This window comes from Mycteria americana, chromosome 1 (assembly GCF_035582795.1).
Source record: "Mycteria americana isolate JAX WOST 10 ecotype Jacksonville Zoo and Gardens chromosome 1, USCA_MyAme_1.0, whole genome shotgun sequence".
In the NCBI taxonomy this organism is placed as follows: Eukaryota; Metazoa; Chordata; class Aves; order Ciconiiformes; family Ciconiidae; genus Mycteria; species Mycteria americana.
The window spans coordinates 14,824,758-14,846,763 of NC_134365.1; the positions used below are offsets into that span (position 1 = coordinate 14,824,758).

The following is a 22,006-nucleotide window of genomic DNA, read 5'->3' on the forward strand; positions in this document are numbered from 1 at the left end:
ACCTCACTGCATCACTGGGAATTAAAGTGACTTGACTTTCAAAACTACTAACCACCTATTACTCTAACATCTTTGAGAGAAATTCTGATATCTGGCTCTTCCATATATGATGTCCTCTAACTAGCTTTATTAAGTATGTTTTGTTATACACAAAAATATGGCTTTAAGAGACAAATTTATGCTACAGATAAATTTCAACAAAATAAAAATGTGTGTATCATACAGAAATTTGTATCATACGAAACAAATGCACCAATACTTACTTATGCAATTCTGTTGTTTCTACAGTAAACGAGACAAAACAAAATACAAAACCAGCAAAACCAGAAAGAAAATATTTGCTGCCAAGTTCAGCTTAGAAAGATAAAATACGTACCTTTTCATGTTTCTTCATAAAGTTGGTCTTTCTAATTTTCCCATGATGCTGTAAACAACAGACAAGAGCAAATATTATATGTAAATTATTTTATGCTCGTTCTATAGCAAAGACAGAATCAAAACAGTCAACAAAGAACTGTACGGTACATGCGGTAGTATGCTAGTCTGGGTCTGCTTCTTTACTACACCTCCAGTATGTCTCTGATATTACTAACAATCCTTCTTACTAGGAGCCCTAAAATGAAACTTGCCTTACTTTTTGCTTTGTTGTGTCCCAAGTGGTATAAAGCCAGAAAACAACACACTAATACTTTTTTGTGACATGCATAAGTTTTTTTTCTGATCTAATCAGGGACTGATGAGAAGAGGCAGTAAAAATTTGTTTTTAATATGACTTCATGCCACCATCCTCCTCCTACCCTCAATCATCTAATGAAAAAGACAGATGTTTCATTTCTTTCTCTTCCCAGAGAAGTCTAAATGATGGCCACTTCATTTTTAAAATGTATCCATGCATAAAATCCATCTGAATTTTCACCTTTTATCTGCTCCATTTTAGAATTTGGATGGTACACAAATTGGCAGAATGACAACCAGGAATTAAATCAATGCAATACAAAGATAGTTCAAGGTGCAGGACCTAAACGACAAACAGAAAGGAGGAGGGGAGGGGGAGGGGGGGGGGAAATCTCATCATTTAAAAAGGCGCAGCTTTAAAGCGGTGGAAGGACTGTCCAAAGAAAAATAATCAAGTGTTCTTGGATCTCAACTGAAAATATGAGGGCAAGACAAGGACAGAAATATAGTAAACAAGATATTACAAATGAATTGGTAAAAGAAATTTTAAAAGACAGAGACACATGAAGGATGATATGTAAATGACATAAAATTAGTGGAGAGGTACAATAATATTCTTTAAACATAGTTAAGTGCTATTTCTCACAACATCAACTGATGAGTTTTCCCACAGTCTTGAGAAGTATACCTTATTAATAAGTATACCTTATAAGCATGCTCAATGAATCAGGGAAAAAATCTCAAATGAAGGAATTATTTTTTCATTATAACGTTGAAAATCTTGTAGTGTTTGTGGACCTCAGTATTCAGCCATGTCAAGATGATCTCAGTAACTGTGGCTTTTCTTGACTGACTTCTGAAGAGCTTAATATTAGACAGGACTTTAAGTTTCCTTTACATAATTTGCCAGACTAAAAAAAGTTAATTCAATTAATACATAGCACACATACTTAGAGACAGCAAAGTAATATTTCTATCATGCCTTTGAAAAGAAGACTGTAGTGATAACAGAGACCTTTTTGAGGGGAAAGTGATCAAGACTGAGGTTACACAGCATGCTAGTAATGGATCACAACAAACTGCATTCATGCATTTTAAAGGTTATCCTGGGATCTCTATATGGTGTATTTAAGTTATATCAAAAGTGTTTCAAAGCAAGTGAGCAGGTGCCCTATTTCTGTGCAAAAGAAACATATAAAATTCAGAGCTAATTTTCAGTTAGTTCTTAATTCTGTTTTCTATTAAAATGAAGACTTCATGTAGATTGCTATTCTTTTTTGTTTTAAAGACTACCTGCCAAAACCAATTTCATATTTTTCTCTCCATCTACTGCAAAGATCTTGAATTTTCACATAACTAACAGCAGCACTGCCAATTATTACTTCATTGCTTTATCAGGCTGTTAGCATTCCAGGCTGCCACAAACTGTGACTTTATCTTTAGTATAGCCTAGCACCTATACCAGTAGTGCAGATTAGCAGCTCAGTGACCATCTTTTTGTTTGCATCCCTTTTGCTGTCTCACAGTCCTTAGTTAAATCACTCCAGAAGATATTTTTCTGTAATCTACTCTGAATCTCATTACAAACCTGGTAAAACGATATTCTATTTTCACAGTCCACATGACTCATAAAAACACTCAACTTGAACACCCCGCCATAAGTGTTGGTTTTGTTGGGCTTTGAAATGCGTTTGTTTCTGAAATTTGCCTTAGTACCTGATGAAGGGCTAACTGCTATCAGATGATACGTATAGCAAGAACAGTAACTTCTCCTGCTTCACCAATTCTTGGGAAAAATACTTAATATCACTGATTGAAATACCTTCACAGTCCTTGCTTCAAAAACATTAGAAGCTCATGTTTATTGTACAAAAGTTTAGTAGGATTCATGTGCAAGAGTGGAAACTAAACAGACACACTAAAAAAGGAGAAAGGAAAAAAATTAAATTGAGAAGGTTGTTCAGTGAACACAAACAAGAAAGATGTGGCACTTTGTTATAACATCCTTTACTGACTTGAGTCTTGTATGCTTTCCTGTTTCTTTGAGTTGCAAGACTCAGAAAATTTTGATACAGAAAAATCTGGGCAAAAACACTTCTTCAGCAAATAAGTCTTCTACAAAGAAATTGCTTTGGCCAAGTGAAAAGAACAAAGGTTGCCCATAAAGAAAACTTGTCAATCGGCACTTACTACAAGTAATCCTCCAATCTTCTCAGGAAAGAACTAGACAGAAGGGTGAAACACCTACAGCTTTCAATGTAAGACCATACCAGAAACCCATATTTAAACTAAATACATGCTAGTATATAATTACAGCAGTAACTTCTCAAAACATGTATCGACAATTTTTTTTCAAGAGGGAAGAAGAAAATAAGCATATTTTTACAAATTTGTCTTGTTCTCATTTTCTTCAATTGTTCACAGCTATCTATCATGAATACCATACCTTTGTACACATATGCATGTATTAATACATACTGTAATAATGTAGAAGACCTTGAAGTTGGTAAAATGCATAGAAAGCATAATTGCCCAATCACTTTCCCGATACCTGTCTTCCTGCCTACATTTTGTCAAATTAAGACCTCAAAAACAATGCAATGAGGCAGGCTTGAGGAGCATGAAGATCCTGGGTAAGAAAGAGACAAACTATGGCACCACAGCATTTGTTTGCAGCATGACCACAACATAGCCCCCCCCCCCCCCCCCCCCAAAAAAAAAGAGGAAAAAAAAATTCAACCTGTACATGGCAAGAACTTACAGAAAATGGGGTTTAGCCCATGATTTGGTAGTGAGGATTAATACATTCATCCTAAAACATACATTACTGTCATTTCAACACAACATGTGCCAGCTAATGGAACCACATCTTCTGCAAAAACAAGTGTATGTATGTTTGTTTCAGAAGCTTAAAATTGTATAAATAAGTTAACAATGCACTATGTCATTTTACCTCATTAAAGGCTAATGCAGTTGTGGTTTGTTTCTTACTCTGGAAATTTAAGTGTGGCTTATACCCAAGGACACTACAGGCACTCCACTAAAATCCTCACAAAATGGAGCTATATCAACTTACAAAAGCAAAGCACAATACTTGTGCTATAAGAGTGTTACTCATGTTTTGACCCAACATGAGGTTGGGTTTATTAGACATTAATAATGACTAGGTGATTACTACCAAACACAATATGTGATCTACAGAAAAACTTCTGACCAAATCAAATGAACCACACACAGAAACAGAGCTCAAAATGAATGGCTGAAGAGTTTTAAACTAGGAACTTGAGTATGCAGGAATCTAGTAAGCAGCACTAAGAAAAAAAATCTCATTACCTTAAGAAAGAACCTCTTATCTGTCCTAACAGGATTGTAGGAGGCAAGGTAAGCAGCTATTAGAAGAAATTTGGAGTAATAAGGAAGTTCCACATGTGTATGTGCAGAAAGTCCTATAAAATAAACAAACAGTTTATGAGTGACTGAAACCCACTCGAAACATCCACAAACTTCAAATTAGACTTGTTTGCATTCTTCTTCTTTTCTTTCTCTCCTGCTCCACTCCCGTAACTAAATGAGTACAGCTACTTTCTCAACCCCATTATCACAGATATAAAAATCAGTGAAGGGCCAAGGAATGGCACGAAGCTAAACAAAACTAAATTCTGAACTCTTTATGGACTCATCTCAGAAACTGTATTTGAAGCATCAGAGATTCATAAACCACTAAGGTGTGATCTCCCTAACAAAAAAAAAAAAAAAATTCCAGGCTACTTCCATTTAAGGTAATTTTTCAGGCCAACAGGGCAGATTAAGAGATGTACTTAAATACAATGGCAAAGCTTTTCTCCAAGACCCAACCCTCAGGCTGCTCCAGCCTGTGCCAGACAGCTCAGCCAGGAACGGGACTGGCATGGTTGCAGAGAGAAGCAGTGCTGCACTTCTGAGAAACAGGTCAGCATCTCACAATTTTTAGCCACTGTTATTTCTTTCAAAAAATGTTTTCAAAATTTTAAACTTGATCCAGTTGACCTAGCCTGCTACATGTAGACTTCATTAAGATTAAAGTCTCACACATTAAAACACACAAGAACTACAGTCTAGTAAGTATTTTCCTTCCCTCTTTTTACTCTTACTTTGTATTTTTCCCTTTACATTCCCCCACTCTTGTCACCGTAGTTGCTTCTTTTACACAGCTTATGCATGTGAATAGAATGATCAAACCACCTTACTTCATCAGTTATCTAACTATGGAGACCACTAAAGGGTCTCTCTCGTGCCTTCTTTGCTTACAGGTTTTCACTTCAACGGTTTCTTGTTCTGTGAAGTACCCATACCCTCATGCTTCAATCCACAAATATCAGCAAATAAAGATCAAGGAATTGAACATGTTTTGAAGTTAAGATTCAGAGCCCCCAGTGTGATGAGAACCATCCTAGATGATAGCTACTAATAATTTCCTCTCATGTAGGCACAAAAGGACAGCAGTTTTAGTCTAATTTACAATAAAGGGATTGTGTTGTATTGCATGTTAATTACAAAATGCAACACCAAATAAACTCTTACATATAGACAGTTTAGTTTAATACAGAAAAATCTGTTTCTACTCCATTCTTCTGGTCTGCCAATATTGCATCATGCACTGAACTATTTGCTTATTTACATACACTGTAAAATTTATTATAATTGTTTTTTAAGCATGTTATTATCAAATTACCAACAAGACAATTCTTCCTACTACATATACCTAAAAATCCTAGAAAGTGCATTTTAAATAAAGTCTCCCTTTTTGGGGTTGTCAGGTGCAAAAGTATTTCAACATCGCCTCTGCATGGAAGGATGGAGTTTAAGAAGAACACTTTGAATCAAACTCCTTTGGTCAACAATGTCGAAAAGTTACTGATCATACAGCAAATACAGGAAACAGTCTGATAACTGCAATTATCTTAAGACAATTTTAAAATACGTGGCTATTTTACCTACTATCTAAAGAAGAAATTATTTGTCATGATAAATAATATGGAAAAAGTGTTCCCAAACTTTGAACTGGTCAAAAGCCCATGACCAACTGACAACACCAGGAAAATATTTTAGTATTCCTTCCTAAATTGTAAGTGGAGGCTGTAAATTAAGATATACTGAGATTCGACTTTCAAGCCTGTCTGAAGTATGAAATCAACAAAGCTGTACTCCTCCAAGGAAAGAAGAGAAAGAATTCTTGTGATTCTGACATTTCTCTTTGTGAGGAAATCAGGACACAGGACAGCTGTTTTGTTTAGGAACGTGCTAATCCAGTGTAATACACCAGGTATAATATTCCTTTCTCCCCACTCAGACAATTCTGCCAGTTGGCACACAGAGCTTTTGACCATCAGGGGTCAGCCCATTCCTCATCCATTCTTACATAAGAAATACTGATGTAAAGAAATCTGCTTTTACCCACAAAGGACCTTAGGAAAGATTACTCCCAGGATATACGCTAGGGGAAAAAGTAGTAACAGTCCTTTGTAGGACACCTTCTCAAAAAACATGATTACCCTGAACTGTAACTGAATGCTAACAGGTAGCCTCGTCTATATAATTTCATTTACATGTTCTCAGATAACAACCACCAAGTCAAACTGAAAAGTACACATTTCACATTACAAGCCCCCACAGAGTTACTGTATCCAATACCTTTCAGCTGCCCAGGTTCTCTGTCATCACACTGTAAGCGCTCCCACTGTGAGCTAGAAGACAGATAATGCAAATATATAAAGACAAAGTATTTCTTAGTCTCTTAGAGAAAACTACCTGCTTGGTACATGTATATTTTAATCTCATGACACTGGCTGGGATACAGTTGGTAAGGGAATAATTAAGAATACCAAGCCTTACTACCTTGCACATAAGTTTCAATAATGTGCAGGCTACGCATATTTGAAAAATCTCCTGAAAGTAATGTTATATTAAGGTATGAAAGCGAGTACAAGCTAATTGTAAAATACCAATTTCTTTCCATCCAACTACGACCAGTAAGCAAATATCAATAGCATTCTAAGTTTCAAGAACAATGCAGAATTGGATAAACAGTAAAAACACTGATAGTTTTGATTTTTTTATCTGCTTAATAACTGTTTATGCTAGTGAGAACAATACTATAATTACTTCATAATGTAATTTTGAAGTCTACATAAAAAAACACAGCAATATTCATTCTTCACTCAAAAACTTTGAAGACATCAAGAAGGAACATTTTGTCAGTGAAAAATGTCTGCAAGTAGTTTGGTGTTTTCCTAAACAATAGCAAAAAATTTCACTTTAAGAATTCCCTTAAGGAACAACATTGTTAGAATTGTCATGATTTTAGATCACTTTGTATACCACAAGGGGATAAAAAAACCAGATTTATTAAATCACCAGTGCTTTTTTGTTTTGTTTTTTAAAGATCTGTATGAACAGGGTTTATCAGCCATAAGCCATAAAACTTATGAAAACAGTTTAATGAGAACTAATGTAATACTCAAATTATAATGAATGATCAACCAAATTACCAATGAGCAAAGTTTTTATTCAATGCCTATTTTGCAGGTAGGAAAAAAAAAGTTTCATTTTCATCTCAGTTCAGGTAGCACAACAGCTGATAGGAAAGTTCCATTCCTATAACTTACAACTTGAAGAAAAGCCCAGAGTAATTACAGTTCTGTGGCCAGAAAAACTGGTAAGGTCATTTTAATTCCTCAAGCATTTACTGGTAACACACAGGTAAATCCTAGAACTATTATGCAGAACGCTGAAATTTATAATAAAAAACCCAGTAAAGCTCAAATTTATAATCAAAGAAAATTGTAAAGAGGGAAATCTAGTTATTTGGAAACAATTCATAAGCTATTTTATATCATAATCTTATATTACATCCTAATTAGAGTAGGCAATTACACAATATAAAAAGTCAGGAAGATCCTGAGTAGACTGTGTAATGAAGATCAATATTGAGTATAAATACATATTTGAGGCAAATAGATTAATGCCTCATTGTACAGTGAAGTCTAGCTCATATGGAGTAAAATCAATTCTCTTTCTGAAGGAATGATCGCTTTTCCAAAACATTTAGCAAAGACTTCTACTACAAACCCAGGTTCAGTTACCAGAACACTCTATGGCCTCAATGACATTCAAAGGAAAGAAATCATTATGTTTGTATCAATATAAAGAAATCAAACACTACTGAATTATCTCTCCTTACATAGTGTAACTTCAGAATCACTCATCTTAAAGATGGAGCAGACATTAAACCTGAGCTGATTACTGCCATTAAAAATGAACACTACTGTCTTTTTCCTAGCAGTCTGGCAACCTAAGAAATAAACAAGGAATCTAAAACCATACCAAGAGAAACTCAGCCCATAAGCAGGACACCACCTTTTAATGCTGTCAAAAATGTTAATTCCATATAAGGAAAATTTTGCCCTTGGACAAGAAAATAAGGGGTCAAAGCACAGTAAACATACAAACCTAGTTCTACTAAACAAAGCTAAGGAACACAGATGTTCAAAATCTGTAACGTCTCATAAGAATTTTGAGGCTTGCATGCATCCTTGGTACTGTGAGGATCTGCCAAGTCAACTTTGCAAGTGTGTTTTAAACTGTGCCTGTATATTCTAGTGATGGATTCCCATGCGTTGCAGTTTCATACCTGATAGAAAATGGATCTACCTGCATGACCATTAGTGAAAAAGAGAACACAACCTGCTGCCACCACTTTACTTATCAAGTATTTTATATGCTACAAATACCATTTTGTTTAAAATTTCCTCCTGAGATACTCTATTTCTAACATTATATGGCAAGAAAGAAATGCACGTTAAAGAAAAAAGATTCTATCTAGCAAAAAAGAAACACTAGCCGTGAAACGTAATTAGAGAGAGGAAGCTTGGTAAAAACAGCAACAACATCAACAAAACAAACAAGCCCTCACCCCCCAAATTACCTGGATATTTCCCGGAGATAAACAGTCTGCATTGCCTTCTTCAAATGAGGTTCAATATTTTTCCAGAGTTTGCGGGTGTCACGTTCACTTGCTGCACCAAGCCAGAATCAACTATGTTAAACATTTAACTCATGCAACACTAAAACGCTTATCTCTGACACCTGAACAGTCACAGGCATGTTAGTAAGTCTAACAACCCGACTCTGAAATGCTGTATTAGGATGATGCACCATCATCATCCATTTGCAAGCACATGCTACCACTGTTAGCTGTTTCCCTGTGGTTTATTCTGAGATACTCTGGGACAGTTTGACAGAACCTCTGCTCTCATTTTCTCCTCTTAGTCTTGACAGAGAAATGACTTATCTCACTGCTTTGCAGAAGCCCTGGTGGTTGAGCAAGGAGAAAGATTTATAGCAGGAAGCAAGTTTTCATGGTATTTCCAACTCATGGCCATAAAACACCACCACCAAATGTCATCTACTGCCTCTGCTGCAAATGCTGCTTACGGGGTGCAACTGGAATAAGCAATGCTCTTGTGACCAGAGAAATGGTCACAACACAATGAAAAATCAAAGCAAAGTCCTCCACAGAACCCAGAGGAGGGCACCTGCACTCTCATATACCTGCTCAAATTAAAGACAGAAGCTTACCTTCTCCTCTGACCACTGGTTCACAGTATTTAGAAAAATTGAGCGCTGCCTACAGAAAGTAAAAAGTACAACATATTAAAAAAGGTACTATATATTTGATCTAGCTACAGTATATAACAAGCAGCATAATTCATTACTTTGCAAAACCAATTAACTACTTTTAAGTCAATAATTATGCCACTTGCTTCCAAACATTATACTGTAAAACATCACAACATTTCTGTAGATTAAAATACAAACAGAAACAATCTATCGTAGGTTATTTGGTTTCGATCCCAGCAAAATCTGGTTGCATTATTTTTAAAATAACACAGTAATTAAACATAAACGCAATAAAAATATTTTCATCAACTTTTTTTTTACTCCCTTCATTTTCACATAAAACTTTCCATTACAGGAGCAGTTCAACATGTTCAAAAGTAGGCCACACATACTTACACACACATAAGCAGAAATTATTTAAAAACAAAAAAACAAAAACCCTGCTAACACATTCCATATTCAAACGAACTCCTTTTGCCTAAGGTAAGATTGAGAGATTTTTGACAAGGTTGCCATCTAGATTTTTTCCTAAAATGGTTAAATCAATATCACAACAGAATTTTGTAAAATAACAATCCTCACATTTCATTCTCCTTTTGTCCTACTGCACCTTATTAAATCTCTGAGTATAGAGAACTCAATGCAATAACTTACACACATAAATCTAATATAATTCCAGAATGTATTATTAATAATCATGCATAATAACATACACATTTAGAGTCTATATTAGACACTATGGAGTTGTTCAGAAGCCTACAGACAGTTGCATGTGTCTGTCATTACCTTCTACAGAAGAGACTTGTCAAGCACAAAGAGAATTTAGGGTCCAATTACATAAATCTTTTCATAATCTTGGTATTTCCCACACACACAAACAGTGCATCTAAAGCTAATGAAATTATTCTGATAAGCAGAGCAACTCAAATACATGTCTAGAAGAAGTGTGGCCCTAGTTTCTATTTGTGTCTCCATCAGATTTCAGCAATCTCATTTAAATATAAAACCTGTATAGTTAACAGGTAAGTTCAGCTGAAGTTCAGCTACGTTTTCCTGAGGGAAATGCAGGCAGAACATTCAGATCATCTCACTAGTGCTGATTTGTTCACTGGCCATAACCACTGATCACTTCAAACCTGTAAAATTTCCTTGTACACAGTATAGTTATTTAAATAATAATCTGATGAGCTAATAATTGTTATTGCTATTCAGCTTTTCTTATGCAAAGGTCACTGTCAAGTAAGTTTTATTTTTCTTCTGTTAGTTTGTTTGCTATTACATCCTTCAATTGATGTATGGTTAAAACTCCTTTTCCGAAATATCTTCAATGTATTTTTGTTGCCTCAGGCATGAGTATATTGCAGGAACTTTGACTTACCTATTTTATTCTTAATTCAAAAAGAAAGACAATGAAAACATTTATGTCAATCCTCACTTCTCTAACCCTTTAAGTCAAATTAATATGCTATGTTTCTGTAAAACTGTGCAACAGATCTGGCTCGTAGCAGCTTGGTTACCTTAAAATCCTCTGTAGGAGGCAAATCAAGTGAAAATTTTACACTCCTACATAATATAGGAAGATGTTTCAAATTTTAAGTTAAATTTCCCATAAAGTTGAAGTATAAGAATGTTAGGTGGCAAGTTACATTTAATAGAATCACAGAATCATAGAACGCTTTAGATTGGAAGGGACCTTTACAGGTCATCTAGTCCAATCTCCCTACAAAAGCAGGGACAACTTTAACTAGTTCAGGTTGCTCAGAGCCCCATCCAACCTGACCTTGAATGTTTCCAGGCTTCCACTACCTCTCTGGGCAACCTGTTCCAGTGCCTCACCACCCCCATTGTAAAAAATGTCTTTCTTAAAGCCAGTCTAAATCTGCCCTCCCTTAGTTTAAAACCATTGCTCCTTGCAACGACAGAACTTGAGGTTGGACATGCTGAGACCATATAATTGAAGTTATTCCTTCAAATGTTGAAAGCAACTGTCTGGCATTCCACTGCAGAGTCCAGGAAACGAATACAACAGAAGGCTATTTAGGGATTACAGAAGTCCATGCGAGCAAGAAGGTAGCAATAAGAGCAAAGCCACATAACCACATGTAAAAAGAGCTTGAAGAGAAAAGCAGCACAGTGAGGCCTACCATTGCTTGAAACAGTAAAATCATAACTATCACTTCCTCTGACTGAATTGCAAAGAAACAAAAAAATCATTAACCAAGTCTGTAATGGAGCTGTCCCTCAAAAACTGCTGCAGTTGCAGCAATTGCTTCTACTATACTTATCAGTAGGCATAAATGGTTTCATCACATTTATCTCCTTATCCCAATAGGTGAAAATAGGTAGCCTAGACTTCTCAGTCACTCTCTGATATCGAGGAACGGCTTGAGCTCAAAAACCCCAACAGAAGTTCTAGGCTGGGTGGACCACACGCAGACCGCATCTCATTAGTGCAGCTTTTGTTGCCTCTGACCAGAAAACTACATAGCAATGGAACCCTTTACAGCCACCAAAACAATTGCAACCTTTGTTACAGATTTTTAGGGAAACTGTGTTTTGAGCTAACACATTCTTCAGAGGGTAGATTCAGACTAGATATAAGGAAGAAATTTGTTACAATGAGGGTGGTGAAACACTGGCACAGGTTGCCCAGACAGGTAGATGCCCCATCCCTGGAAACATTCAAGGTCAGGTTGGATGGGGCTCTGAGCAATCTGATGTAGTTGAAGATGTCCCTGCTTATTGCAGGGGGGTTGGACTAGGTGACCTTTAAAGGTCCCTTCCAACCCAAATTATTCTATCATTCTATGATTTTCTCTTTGTCCATACTCAACAATAAATCTAGACTTTCAGAGCTTATTTGACAAAAAATACCCCAAAACAAAACAACAACTTTAAAGGAGCTCATCTCACCAGATGCTGAAGTTCTTTCAGGTCCCTACAGACCATGTAGAAGACACCAAGCAGAATATTGATATATGCAGCATAGAAATCCACAGAATACTCTGGGGGATGATTCTGAGACAAGATCTTCTGCAGGTGTCCTGTTTAAACAAAAACAAGTTTTGGTTATTTAAAGCTAACTTAATAAACTGACTACATTTTACGAGTTAAGTGGAAAAACAAACTATAATCATCAGTAAAAAAACAAAAATCCACCAAAAACTACACTGATTAAAAGAATCAGCAAATATAATAGAACCAAAATGTCACTTTGAGATGTTTTGGCAAGTGGAAGAAGACAAGTCTTTTAGAGGTTGCGTGAATATAGACTTTTACATTCCAGTAGCTATTACATATTCCAGATTCTGTAAAAGGCATACTGATTCACATGGAAAAAAACATTTGAATGTTGTTTGACAAAGTATTATTTGATCCCCGAGAAGCAGATTAAAGAATTTGTTTACCTATGCTGTAATCGGGAAAATACAAGGTGAACGGCTCAAAGCATCCAGTATTTGGACGGAACAGTTCCCATACTATTTCACTGAGCAGGACAACTGTCACATTTCTGTCAGTCTACACAGGGAAGAAAAGAAAAGAAAAAAAAGTGTGACAGATAAGCAGAGAAAGAAAAAATAACACTGCATGTTACAATATCAATAAGAAAAATTATTATTGTGACTTTTCTGTTCCACAAAAATCATCACATTTACAGTTCAATACAAATTACTAGCATAGTAATAAAGCTTCAGCTGGCCTAATCAAGAAGCTCATACATTTGCAGATTTTCATAATTACATGAGATTTCTCTGCATCCCTTGCCATTTCACTGACATGTAAGCTTTGTGTGGTGATAGAGTTCTGGTACTAGACAATACCAAGCAGATTCCATCCCTTAACGCCCAAAATTAAGACAGCATTTTACTTTGGCAATTAAACCCAGACTTTCAGAACAAACAGGAAGAGTTAAAAAGTGAAAGAAAGCTCAGTGCCTTCTGAAACCAAGCAATCTAGTACTTTATTTTAAAGGTAAGCTGGTCTTTAAAAACAAACAAAAACATAGTATTAACTATGTACTCTACCAACTGCTTTACTAGTTACCAACAATGGCTGTACATAGTAACATATTCTTTTTAACCAAGTTTTTATTGACAATATACTTGCCTTGAGTTTGATGTTTTGGTCAATAGATAACAAAACACTTCATATTAAAAAAATATTCTTTATTTTGGTCACCCATTTATATATCAGCTTTTTAACATGAAGCTATCTGTGAAGGTGATGCTTCATTCTTCCTTTTTGCAAGGTTTTTGCGACCATACTAAAAATTCTGCATAACAAAAGATGCTTTTAAATATGGTTCTTCAAGAAAGACATTTCAAAACTATTGAGGCACCTCAAGAAAATAAAAGGAAGTAACCCGATTGAATTGACAATGCTTACTATGAGCTGTGATTGACTTGAAATAAAAGTTTAAATGCTATTCCCCTTCCCTGAAATTCAGGGAGAATCTTTTTTTATTTACTCTTCCCACTTCTTGCCAAAGTGGCAGCCACCCATATTCTTTACCATTTCTTCTTTCCCTATTTTTATGGAACTTTTTTTTTGCTTTTAACAAGAGAGCATCTTTCTGTAGATTTCTCTCAATTGTGTTCCTCTCCCCGATTTCCTAGTATTTTAGCTGAGAAAAGTACTAAGGTATTTTCAGTTCAGTTCCTGACAGACCTTCCAATATGAAAAACTTAAGTACTTCCCACAATAATCCTCACAGAAATCAAGCATCCTATGACCCATTCTTCACCAACGATCCCCCAGTCCCATGAAATCTTTCACCACTAATGAAGTTTCTTGTCTCCTTTCACTCCAGGAAAGGAAGCGATGCAGTAGATTTGCTCCTATAACATTCCTCTGCAACATCAGCTGCACAACAGTTTTACAAAGCCTCAGTCCAGAATCCAGAATTTAAGCTACTGGAATCTCAGCATTCAGGAAAGCTGACAAACTTATTTGGAGGTTCCTTTTGAATTTGAGGGTGTTTCTCTAGCATATTTAAGTCTTAGCCTATGGTTTTTTGGTCCCTGAACAGCAATCATAGGCCTAGGTTTTCCTCCTTTCTCTGTCAGAGAGGTTGCTTCTGCTTCAGGGGCAGCAAAATCCAAAACATGGGCAGAACAGACAGAAAGAGCCAGAAAATCCACCAGCTGCCAGGATTAAGAATACAGCTGTGAATCAGTCTTCATTCAGTAAATACAGAAATCAATGTCACCAGAAGATTAAGAGTACCACACAAAAGTCTTGAGATATAATTTCAGCTATTTAGCCATTCAGACATTTCAAAATACCACCATCTTCTGGTTTCGCCTTCAGTTTCTTTTCAGAGAATGCACCACTTTTCCTTATTCCAAGGCACGAGCTTTGATACTTCAGAAGTGAGAGAGGGAAAGATACAGTGGTTTACTCCAATCAGAAACATAACGTGGCGCAATTCCAGTAGAAATATAAAATCTCTCTGCCATCATAAAGCACATTTGCAGCTGCTGAGCTATGCAGCTCCAGTCACAATTAAATAGCTGGTGGTCTACTGACCATCGTCAAGCCAGCCACCACACAATGTTGTGAAGTTTCACATGGGAGAAACTTGAGGAAAACAAATGTTTCCCGAGTTGCAAATTCACACTTCCAATGCTGAATTCACTCAATGTGGTTGGGCTCTCTTGAATCAGCAGCTGACTCAGAAGCAGACTTTGGATTTCCACACAAACATCTGACTAACTCTAAAAGGGCTTTTATTTACTTATTTGTACCAAGCTAATAGGAGCTATGTTGAAGCTTCTCCTTATCGATTATATTCTGCCTGAGATTTTTTTTCTGGAATTATTACAAAACTTTAAATGGAGAGTAGAAAAATCTCACATTCTTCTTAAAAACAAAAATATTTCTAGAAAAGACAGCTATGTATCTGACACCAGCCTCAAAAGAATCTACAGCAGATCAGATATCGTAAAACAAGATACTGTTAAACAGAATTTAAAAAAAAAATTAAAGTGTAAGAAAAACCTGCCAATGTTTAAATTCTGGTTTTGTTTCTAGTTTTGACCACTGCCAGTTGATTATCTTAGTGCGGGGGGGGGGGGGGGGATGGGGATTAATTCTGCGACTTTTCTCATCTAAAGAATCACTTGTCTTGATCTGTGAGACTAGATGGACAGATACCATATGTTCAGTTACTTTCAATATGCAGGGCACATACGTTATTTTTTTTCCAGACACTTACCAACTCTTGAAGCCTAAGAAATGCTGGCAGGATGTTTGCTTCCATCTCCCTCAGCTGCTCTGCTCTATCCAGTACCTTTTAACAAAACAATGATCTTATATAGACAATGTCAACTTCCATTCTCATGTGGACTTAAAATTAATTCTTAGCTGCTGGAAGCTCATTTCACCAATGGCTCTTAGACAGCAGAAACCCCCTAAGTATCAAGACCCCTTAAACAAGCAACATCAGAGAGATTATTGCTTCAGGAAGCCCAAGCAGCTCTGCCATCTGAAAAAAGATACAATCCCCAAGCAAGCAATATTCTCATGCCTTATGGCAGTGAGAATTAAAACATAAGTATACCGGTCAAGAATATCACTGACAAAGTCATGATATCATTAAGAACCATTGAAACCTCAATTTTTGTCCAAAATTCTTCTTATATTTAAAAATTATATGTAGTACTGTAGCACTATATCAACATGATTACTTGTAGGAGAGCTATCTTTTCCCAGTATGAAATTGTTTTTCAGAAACAAATAAGAGCTGATATTTTCAGAAAGTTAGCTATCATCTGGAATTCACAAAACTGAATTTTGAGAGAAACTTTTCTCGCATAGTTTGCAGCCTAGAAATTTACAGGATTTATTGTATTGTATGCAAACATCACATAGCAGTAACAGATATGTAGCATATGTACAGCTTAAACGGGAAACACTTTATCTATAAACAACTAACGTTTTGGAGCCTAGAGAAAAAAAAATAGGAGCATGAAAACATACATGGTTATCCTTTGGCAAAAAAAAATTGTATTCCCAGTACACTTAAAATCTTGACAGAAATGAAAAAAGATAATAGAAACACTTTTTTTGTGTGTTTTATTTACTACTCACAATATAGATCTAAATTCTGAAGTTCATTACTTCTTTTGAATTACTGCTGTTGAAAGAGAAACTATAGGTCCCTAGAAAATTATATTTTTCTACCCTTTTACATTTCCTCCCCACACCAAAATATTAAGACATCTATCATTTCTGTTGCCCACAGTAAGAAAAAGAATTTTATTTGGACAACCAAGAAACATTTTATGAACACAGTATTTCAAAATCACATCGTATGGGAAAAAAAAAAATGAAAGAGCAGTATCTCTGCAATAATAGCTCACACTTCTTGGGAATTTATTTAAAACTACAATACAACATATGATTTTATATCGACATCAGCATTTGGTTCATATAATAAATTGCTTCAGGAATGAAGACTGTTTTATGTTACTGACCAAATAGAGGCTGCATATTTTTACTAATAAAACACTGCTTATTAGACCCAGTGACCTGCAGCTACCAAACACAAAGCTTTAAGGTGTGGACCTAAGTAGATCTTATTTTTTACGTAAGTGGGAAACAAACTAGAGTTTCTACTTACAGCAGATAAAATATACTGTGACCCTGGCTTGTGGAATACGTCAAGTGGTTCACAGGAACAGCCTACCCACAGGCCTATAAATCCATGCCTTATTCTTTGGTTTTAATACAGATTTGTCACCCTTCAGCTTTTTTTAAAAAACTATGCATTTTAGAACTGTCTACTGACTTACATTAAAATCAGCAGCTTGTTACTTCTGTAAAGTGCTAAATATTGTAAACGTATGAATGACTACAAGTTATATCTGCTCCAATTTTTCAGGTAGTTAAAATGAATAAATTCATTTTTCATAAGTAATCACAAGCATTCAGCACCCATGCTTGGGTTAAGAGAAACATTTAGACTCCTTTGCTTGAAAGTAAACATTTATCTTAATTTGCTCTGAGTTAATTGGGCTGAAATATTACACTATTTACTACCAAAATGAAATAGAACAAATTAGCATTGCCAGTTTGTTACCAGCATGCTGGTCTTCCATCACTCGCAATTTAAACCACTCTACAATAAATCCAGATGACACAGGTTAACATACATGAATTGTCTTCCCCCATTCCTGTCTGTTCCCATGCAGAACAGAACTGAAATACTAATTTAATACTTAATTCTTCTGATTCAGCAACTATTTACGTGATACAATTGAACCTTTCTAGGTATTTAATGGTTTGTTTTCTATAACCATTGTTCAAGAACTTTCTAATTTTCATATAACACATGAAGCATGCTTTACTGATGTAGAACAATTTTTAATCCAAATATTAATCTGAAAGTAAAATTTTAGTATATAAATTATTTTGTGAAAATCCCTAAAGGTTATTTTTAGTGCTAAATTTTGTTCTTATGGAATTGTTGAAGGATGCCAATACCACTTTTGTGATGGTAAATTAAAATGAATTATCTATGTATAACTTCTTATCTATTGTAAGTACTGGTGCATTTTTTCTTCATTCAATTTTTAAGAAGTATATCAAATTTATTAACCTCATGAGCTGTAGGAAACAATGAGATAGTACTGTTTCCACTAAACGTAATATGAAGTTATTTAACTCAGTGGTTAAGTATTTTTAAATGGAAATAAAACTTATTTAACTATAGGCTGTGAAACGGAATGAAGAATGTTCAGTGTAATTATGAACTTCTTGTTTGACTGCAAAAAAACAAAGCAGTATGCCTGTTGATTGCTGTGAGAAACATGCAGAGTGATTACCGGGGGTCATTAAGCTTTCAATCTTGAACCACTTTCATGTTTTCTTAAATAATCAATTTCACCTATTTTAAAAAACCCTTAATTCCTAATGCTGGGCTGAAATTTCAGTCCATGTTTTGCAGGTCCACAATGGATATATACAGTTACACATCACTAATACTATGGCATTCATATTTTTAAGATAATAGATTTTGTTCAACCAAGCGAGTGCTAGGAAAAAAAAAAAAAGGAGTTTTGAGGAGTCTATGTCTTTTCTTCAGACCTCTTGTATGCCTGAAATTTGTTTCTATGTTCATCTCTTGGCACGATAAATGCTGTTACAGATGTCTGCAATTTTTGACTCCTTTCTGTAGTTAAGCTTATCACAGAAAAAAAAAACCCAAGCCCTAGCATTCTAGTACTACATTGATTCAATCATTCCTGTGATCTAAATTCTGATTATTTTTCCTGCTGTCTGCCTGTTTATTCCACTTGAGTGTATCATCAAATTTTTCATTGCAGTCTTTTTTTCCATTTTAATTTTAAAACTACAGTTCTTGTCTGAGGGCTACAAGTGTAGTTGAAGATACAAGATCTCAACAGCACTTTTACAGAGGAAATTATGCATTTCAGTTCCTTAATGCAACTTCTAACTTGAACCTATTCTAGCCAACCAATTCTTGCCATTTGCGCGCTCTGTAATTTGCTTCTGTCCTCCTTCCCACCTTTCCTTCACAAGGAAACAGATAAGCATGACTTACTAATTATAAAACAAATACAGGCTGTCTCTATTTAAAGATTTTGTAGTACAATTACATACCCAATTTAAATATGCAGTATAATTTATGTTCATTATTAGTTATGCTATACAGTTTTTGTGTAGAAAAAAGTTCTAAAACTAGGAAAAATACAGAACCTCATCTAAAGCCAGTAAACCAACAGAAAGAATCTAACCACTATCAAGAGATTCTGCATAAGGTCCACACAGAAATTTTGTGAAAAATGCTCTATAATGCACACATTTCACATAAATTATCGATAACAATTACTCACACCCTCTTAACAGAAATGAAACTGGAACATTAAAATTAAATTACTTACAATGTATAACGTTTGATCTTGAAGCTCTCGACTCACAACAGCTTGTTTAAACAGACGTACAAAGTCATTGAAAGTATCACAAGGCACGTGAGAAGTCTGTTTTGTCTCAGAAGAACAGCTTTGCAACTGGATGAGAATTTCTTCTAAAAGAAGTCGTGAAGTAAAGTATTCCACACAGTTCACAAACACATGAGGAAGCTGAAGAGGATGAAAAAAAGATATAACTTCATTTGGCTTTTTCAGTGTAAATACTCCAGAACCAGTTTTCTCTCCCAGATGAGACAATGAAAGAAACCACACCTTGCCAAAAGAATATAGACCATAAACCAAAAAACCTTGCCAAAAAAGAATGGTTACTTATGTACGTAGTCAAAATATTATATATCACAAAGTCAAGACAGATCTGATGAATCCTCATACAAAACACACAGTGTATCTTCTAACTGTGTTTAAAAATTGTGAGCAATACATAAAAAGAAAGCCAAATAGCATTTACTTACAAGAAAAGTTAGACAATCATAACACATTACAGTATTGTAAAATAGTCCATTACAAATTACAATGTCTAGATAACAGGAACTTCTCAAACTTATATTACAAAGAAAGTAAACTAGTAGCACACTCCCGAAAATTACCCTGCATGTTTTTGGCATTCACTGCATACAAATGACAAAGTGTAAGCTTCTATATCAGACACATGTAATCAGCCTGCTTGTGCATAACATTTTTAGAAAACCAGACCTTTTCAGAGCAAAGAGCATGTGAAAAAAGCAGAGTATGAGATACATTTTATGGCAATCCATAAAATGTTACTTGTAAGTACCATTTTAGTAATATTGAAAAGTTAAGGTCATTTGTCTATAAATGGAAGACACTATAGACTACAAAACTGTACCAGTATTCAAATCTGCATAAGGCAAAAAAGGTAATTTTCTAGCAACTCTATTTTTAAGAAACAGATTATTTGCATAGCTCCATACTCTCTGGTAAGGCATATGCTCTTTTTTACACTGAACATTAAAACCTCTGGAAAACATTAGTCATTGGGATACATATGCATTACTTGCAAAATTAAACTTCTGATACAGGAATGTGTGTGTCTATAACAAAAAAAAAAAAAAGCACAACCAAACCAACTAAGTACTTCATTCCAGTCTTTCTACTTAAAACACAGTATGATTCAGGAGATGTGGGAAAGTGTGGGTATATGCTGGCAATCCACCTAAACAGCGTGTAATAAAAAGCTTTCTTACGATTTTGAACACTATTAAAAGAAAGGGGCTACATCTCCAAAAGCACCTCTTCAAAGTGCTGCATCTCCACAGCAGAAGGAAAGCTGGGTGCCTCAGATATGATCCACAACACCACATTATGTAGGATACAGCTATACTTGGCAATAGGAAGTTCTGTAGAAACAGTTGCTGCTTAAATCCTATTCCTTTCCAGGGTCTGACCGCATCTTTGGATGTGTTGCAAGTGGGTAGCACAGTGTTCAGAGCATTGCACAAAAGGCTAATGCATGAAAGAGGATCATGACCACTGTCTTCCACCACCTTTCTCCCTCTGCAGAATTTTTAATGAAGGGGATTTTTGCATAAAGTCCAGTCCTGCAGATATGTGATAAGTGCACTCTGGACAAGCCAAAACTATCAGGGCTATGAGAACACACAAGGGGAAATTTATGGTTTAGGTGAGAAGCAGGCACCTGTCATTGGATTTAAATCCCTGAAGAATGTGACTGACAAAAACATAGGCATTAACAGGTTTAGATGGAAATTTCTGTGATGACACCCTTCAACTTAGGAGGACTTTAAAATATGTTTTGGAAAAAATTAGAACAAGGAATAAAACTAGCATGAATATACGTATTTGCTAACAGAAAAAGAAGGGCCACAAAAGTGGCAAGAACCTAGTGCTTAGAAGTCTTCTTTCTGCCAGCACTGACCAGAGAAGGACTGAAATGGACTTAAGGCCATACCTCTCTACGCCATTCTTTAAGATAACTATTCTTCTAAGAAACATGCATTCAGCCACAATGACCCACTACTATGTAGTTCAGATTCTCACATGTTGTTTAAAGAGTAGGTTTCTCTGCCTGCAGCTCTTGCAGTTGAAATAAGTCCATTCATGACGAAGTTCTACTTCAGGTTAGTAACATATAGTAACTCCAGTATTAATCATCAAGGATATAACTCATCCCCCAGTGGACAGCATTCCACTGGGGGATAGTTTTCTTCCTTAAAAATTGAGGGGAAGAGAGCTTCTAGTCCCAGCTTCCTTGGAATGTAAGGCTCCAAATTCAAAACTGCATAATGAATTCTCAGTAGTTTCAAATTCACGTATTTCAACATCATCTGCCTTATCAGTCCTCCTTGACCTACTTCCTTCTTACTCGTACACTGCTTTTTAAGAGCAGGAATCCAAAGGAAGTTTATGTTAGATGGCAAAACTGAAAAAGAACATACAGTCCTAACATTTCTCAAAGTGATGCTCATACAGGAGGAAACAGCAACAGTACTGGCATGGGAGAATAAGATCCATCCCACCAGCAAAAGACCTGGCAATGCCAAGCTTAGTGAATGCAAACACACCTGGAGAATTTATTTTATTACATTAGAAACTGTGAATGGCATCCTGTTTCTTAGGGTTTTTAACTTATCATGCATATCAAGCTGTGTTTGGAGGATCTAGAATAAATTGAAGTGCACAAAATTTATATTTTCAAACACGTTCTGAAACTATAATACTAAAAACAGGTATCTACA

The 22,006-nt window shown here is 35.5% G+C and overlaps 1 protein-coding gene across 8 annotated transcripts in view; it reads right to left on the minus strand.

The window, feature by feature from the left end:
• The window catches only part of ORC5 (origin recognition complex subunit 5), a 76,558-nt gene that overhangs the window by 48,775 nt on the left and 5,777 nt on the right, over positions 1 to 22,006 (minus strand). For all 8 annotated transcript variants that reach the window (XM_075491615.1, XM_075491597.1, XM_075491575.1 and 5 more), the window contains exons 4-12: positions 19,242 to 19,439; positions 15,551 to 15,625; positions 12,741 to 12,852; positions 12,247 to 12,377; positions 9,292 to 9,340; positions 8,639 to 8,729; positions 6,346 to 6,398; positions 4,009 to 4,121; positions 377 to 424 (exon numbers count right to left, since the gene is read on the minus strand). In XM_075491615.1, coding sequence (XP_075347730.1) covers positions 377 to 424; positions 4,009 to 4,121; positions 6,346 to 6,398; positions 8,639 to 8,729; positions 9,292 to 9,340; positions 12,247 to 12,377; positions 12,741 to 12,852; positions 15,551 to 15,625; positions 19,242 to 19,439 — 870 coding nt within the window. The remainder of the gene's footprint in view (positions 1 to 376; positions 425 to 4,008; positions 4,122 to 6,345; positions 6,399 to 8,638; positions 8,730 to 9,291; positions 9,341 to 12,246; positions 12,378 to 12,740; positions 12,853 to 15,550; positions 15,626 to 19,241; positions 19,440 to 22,006) is intronic.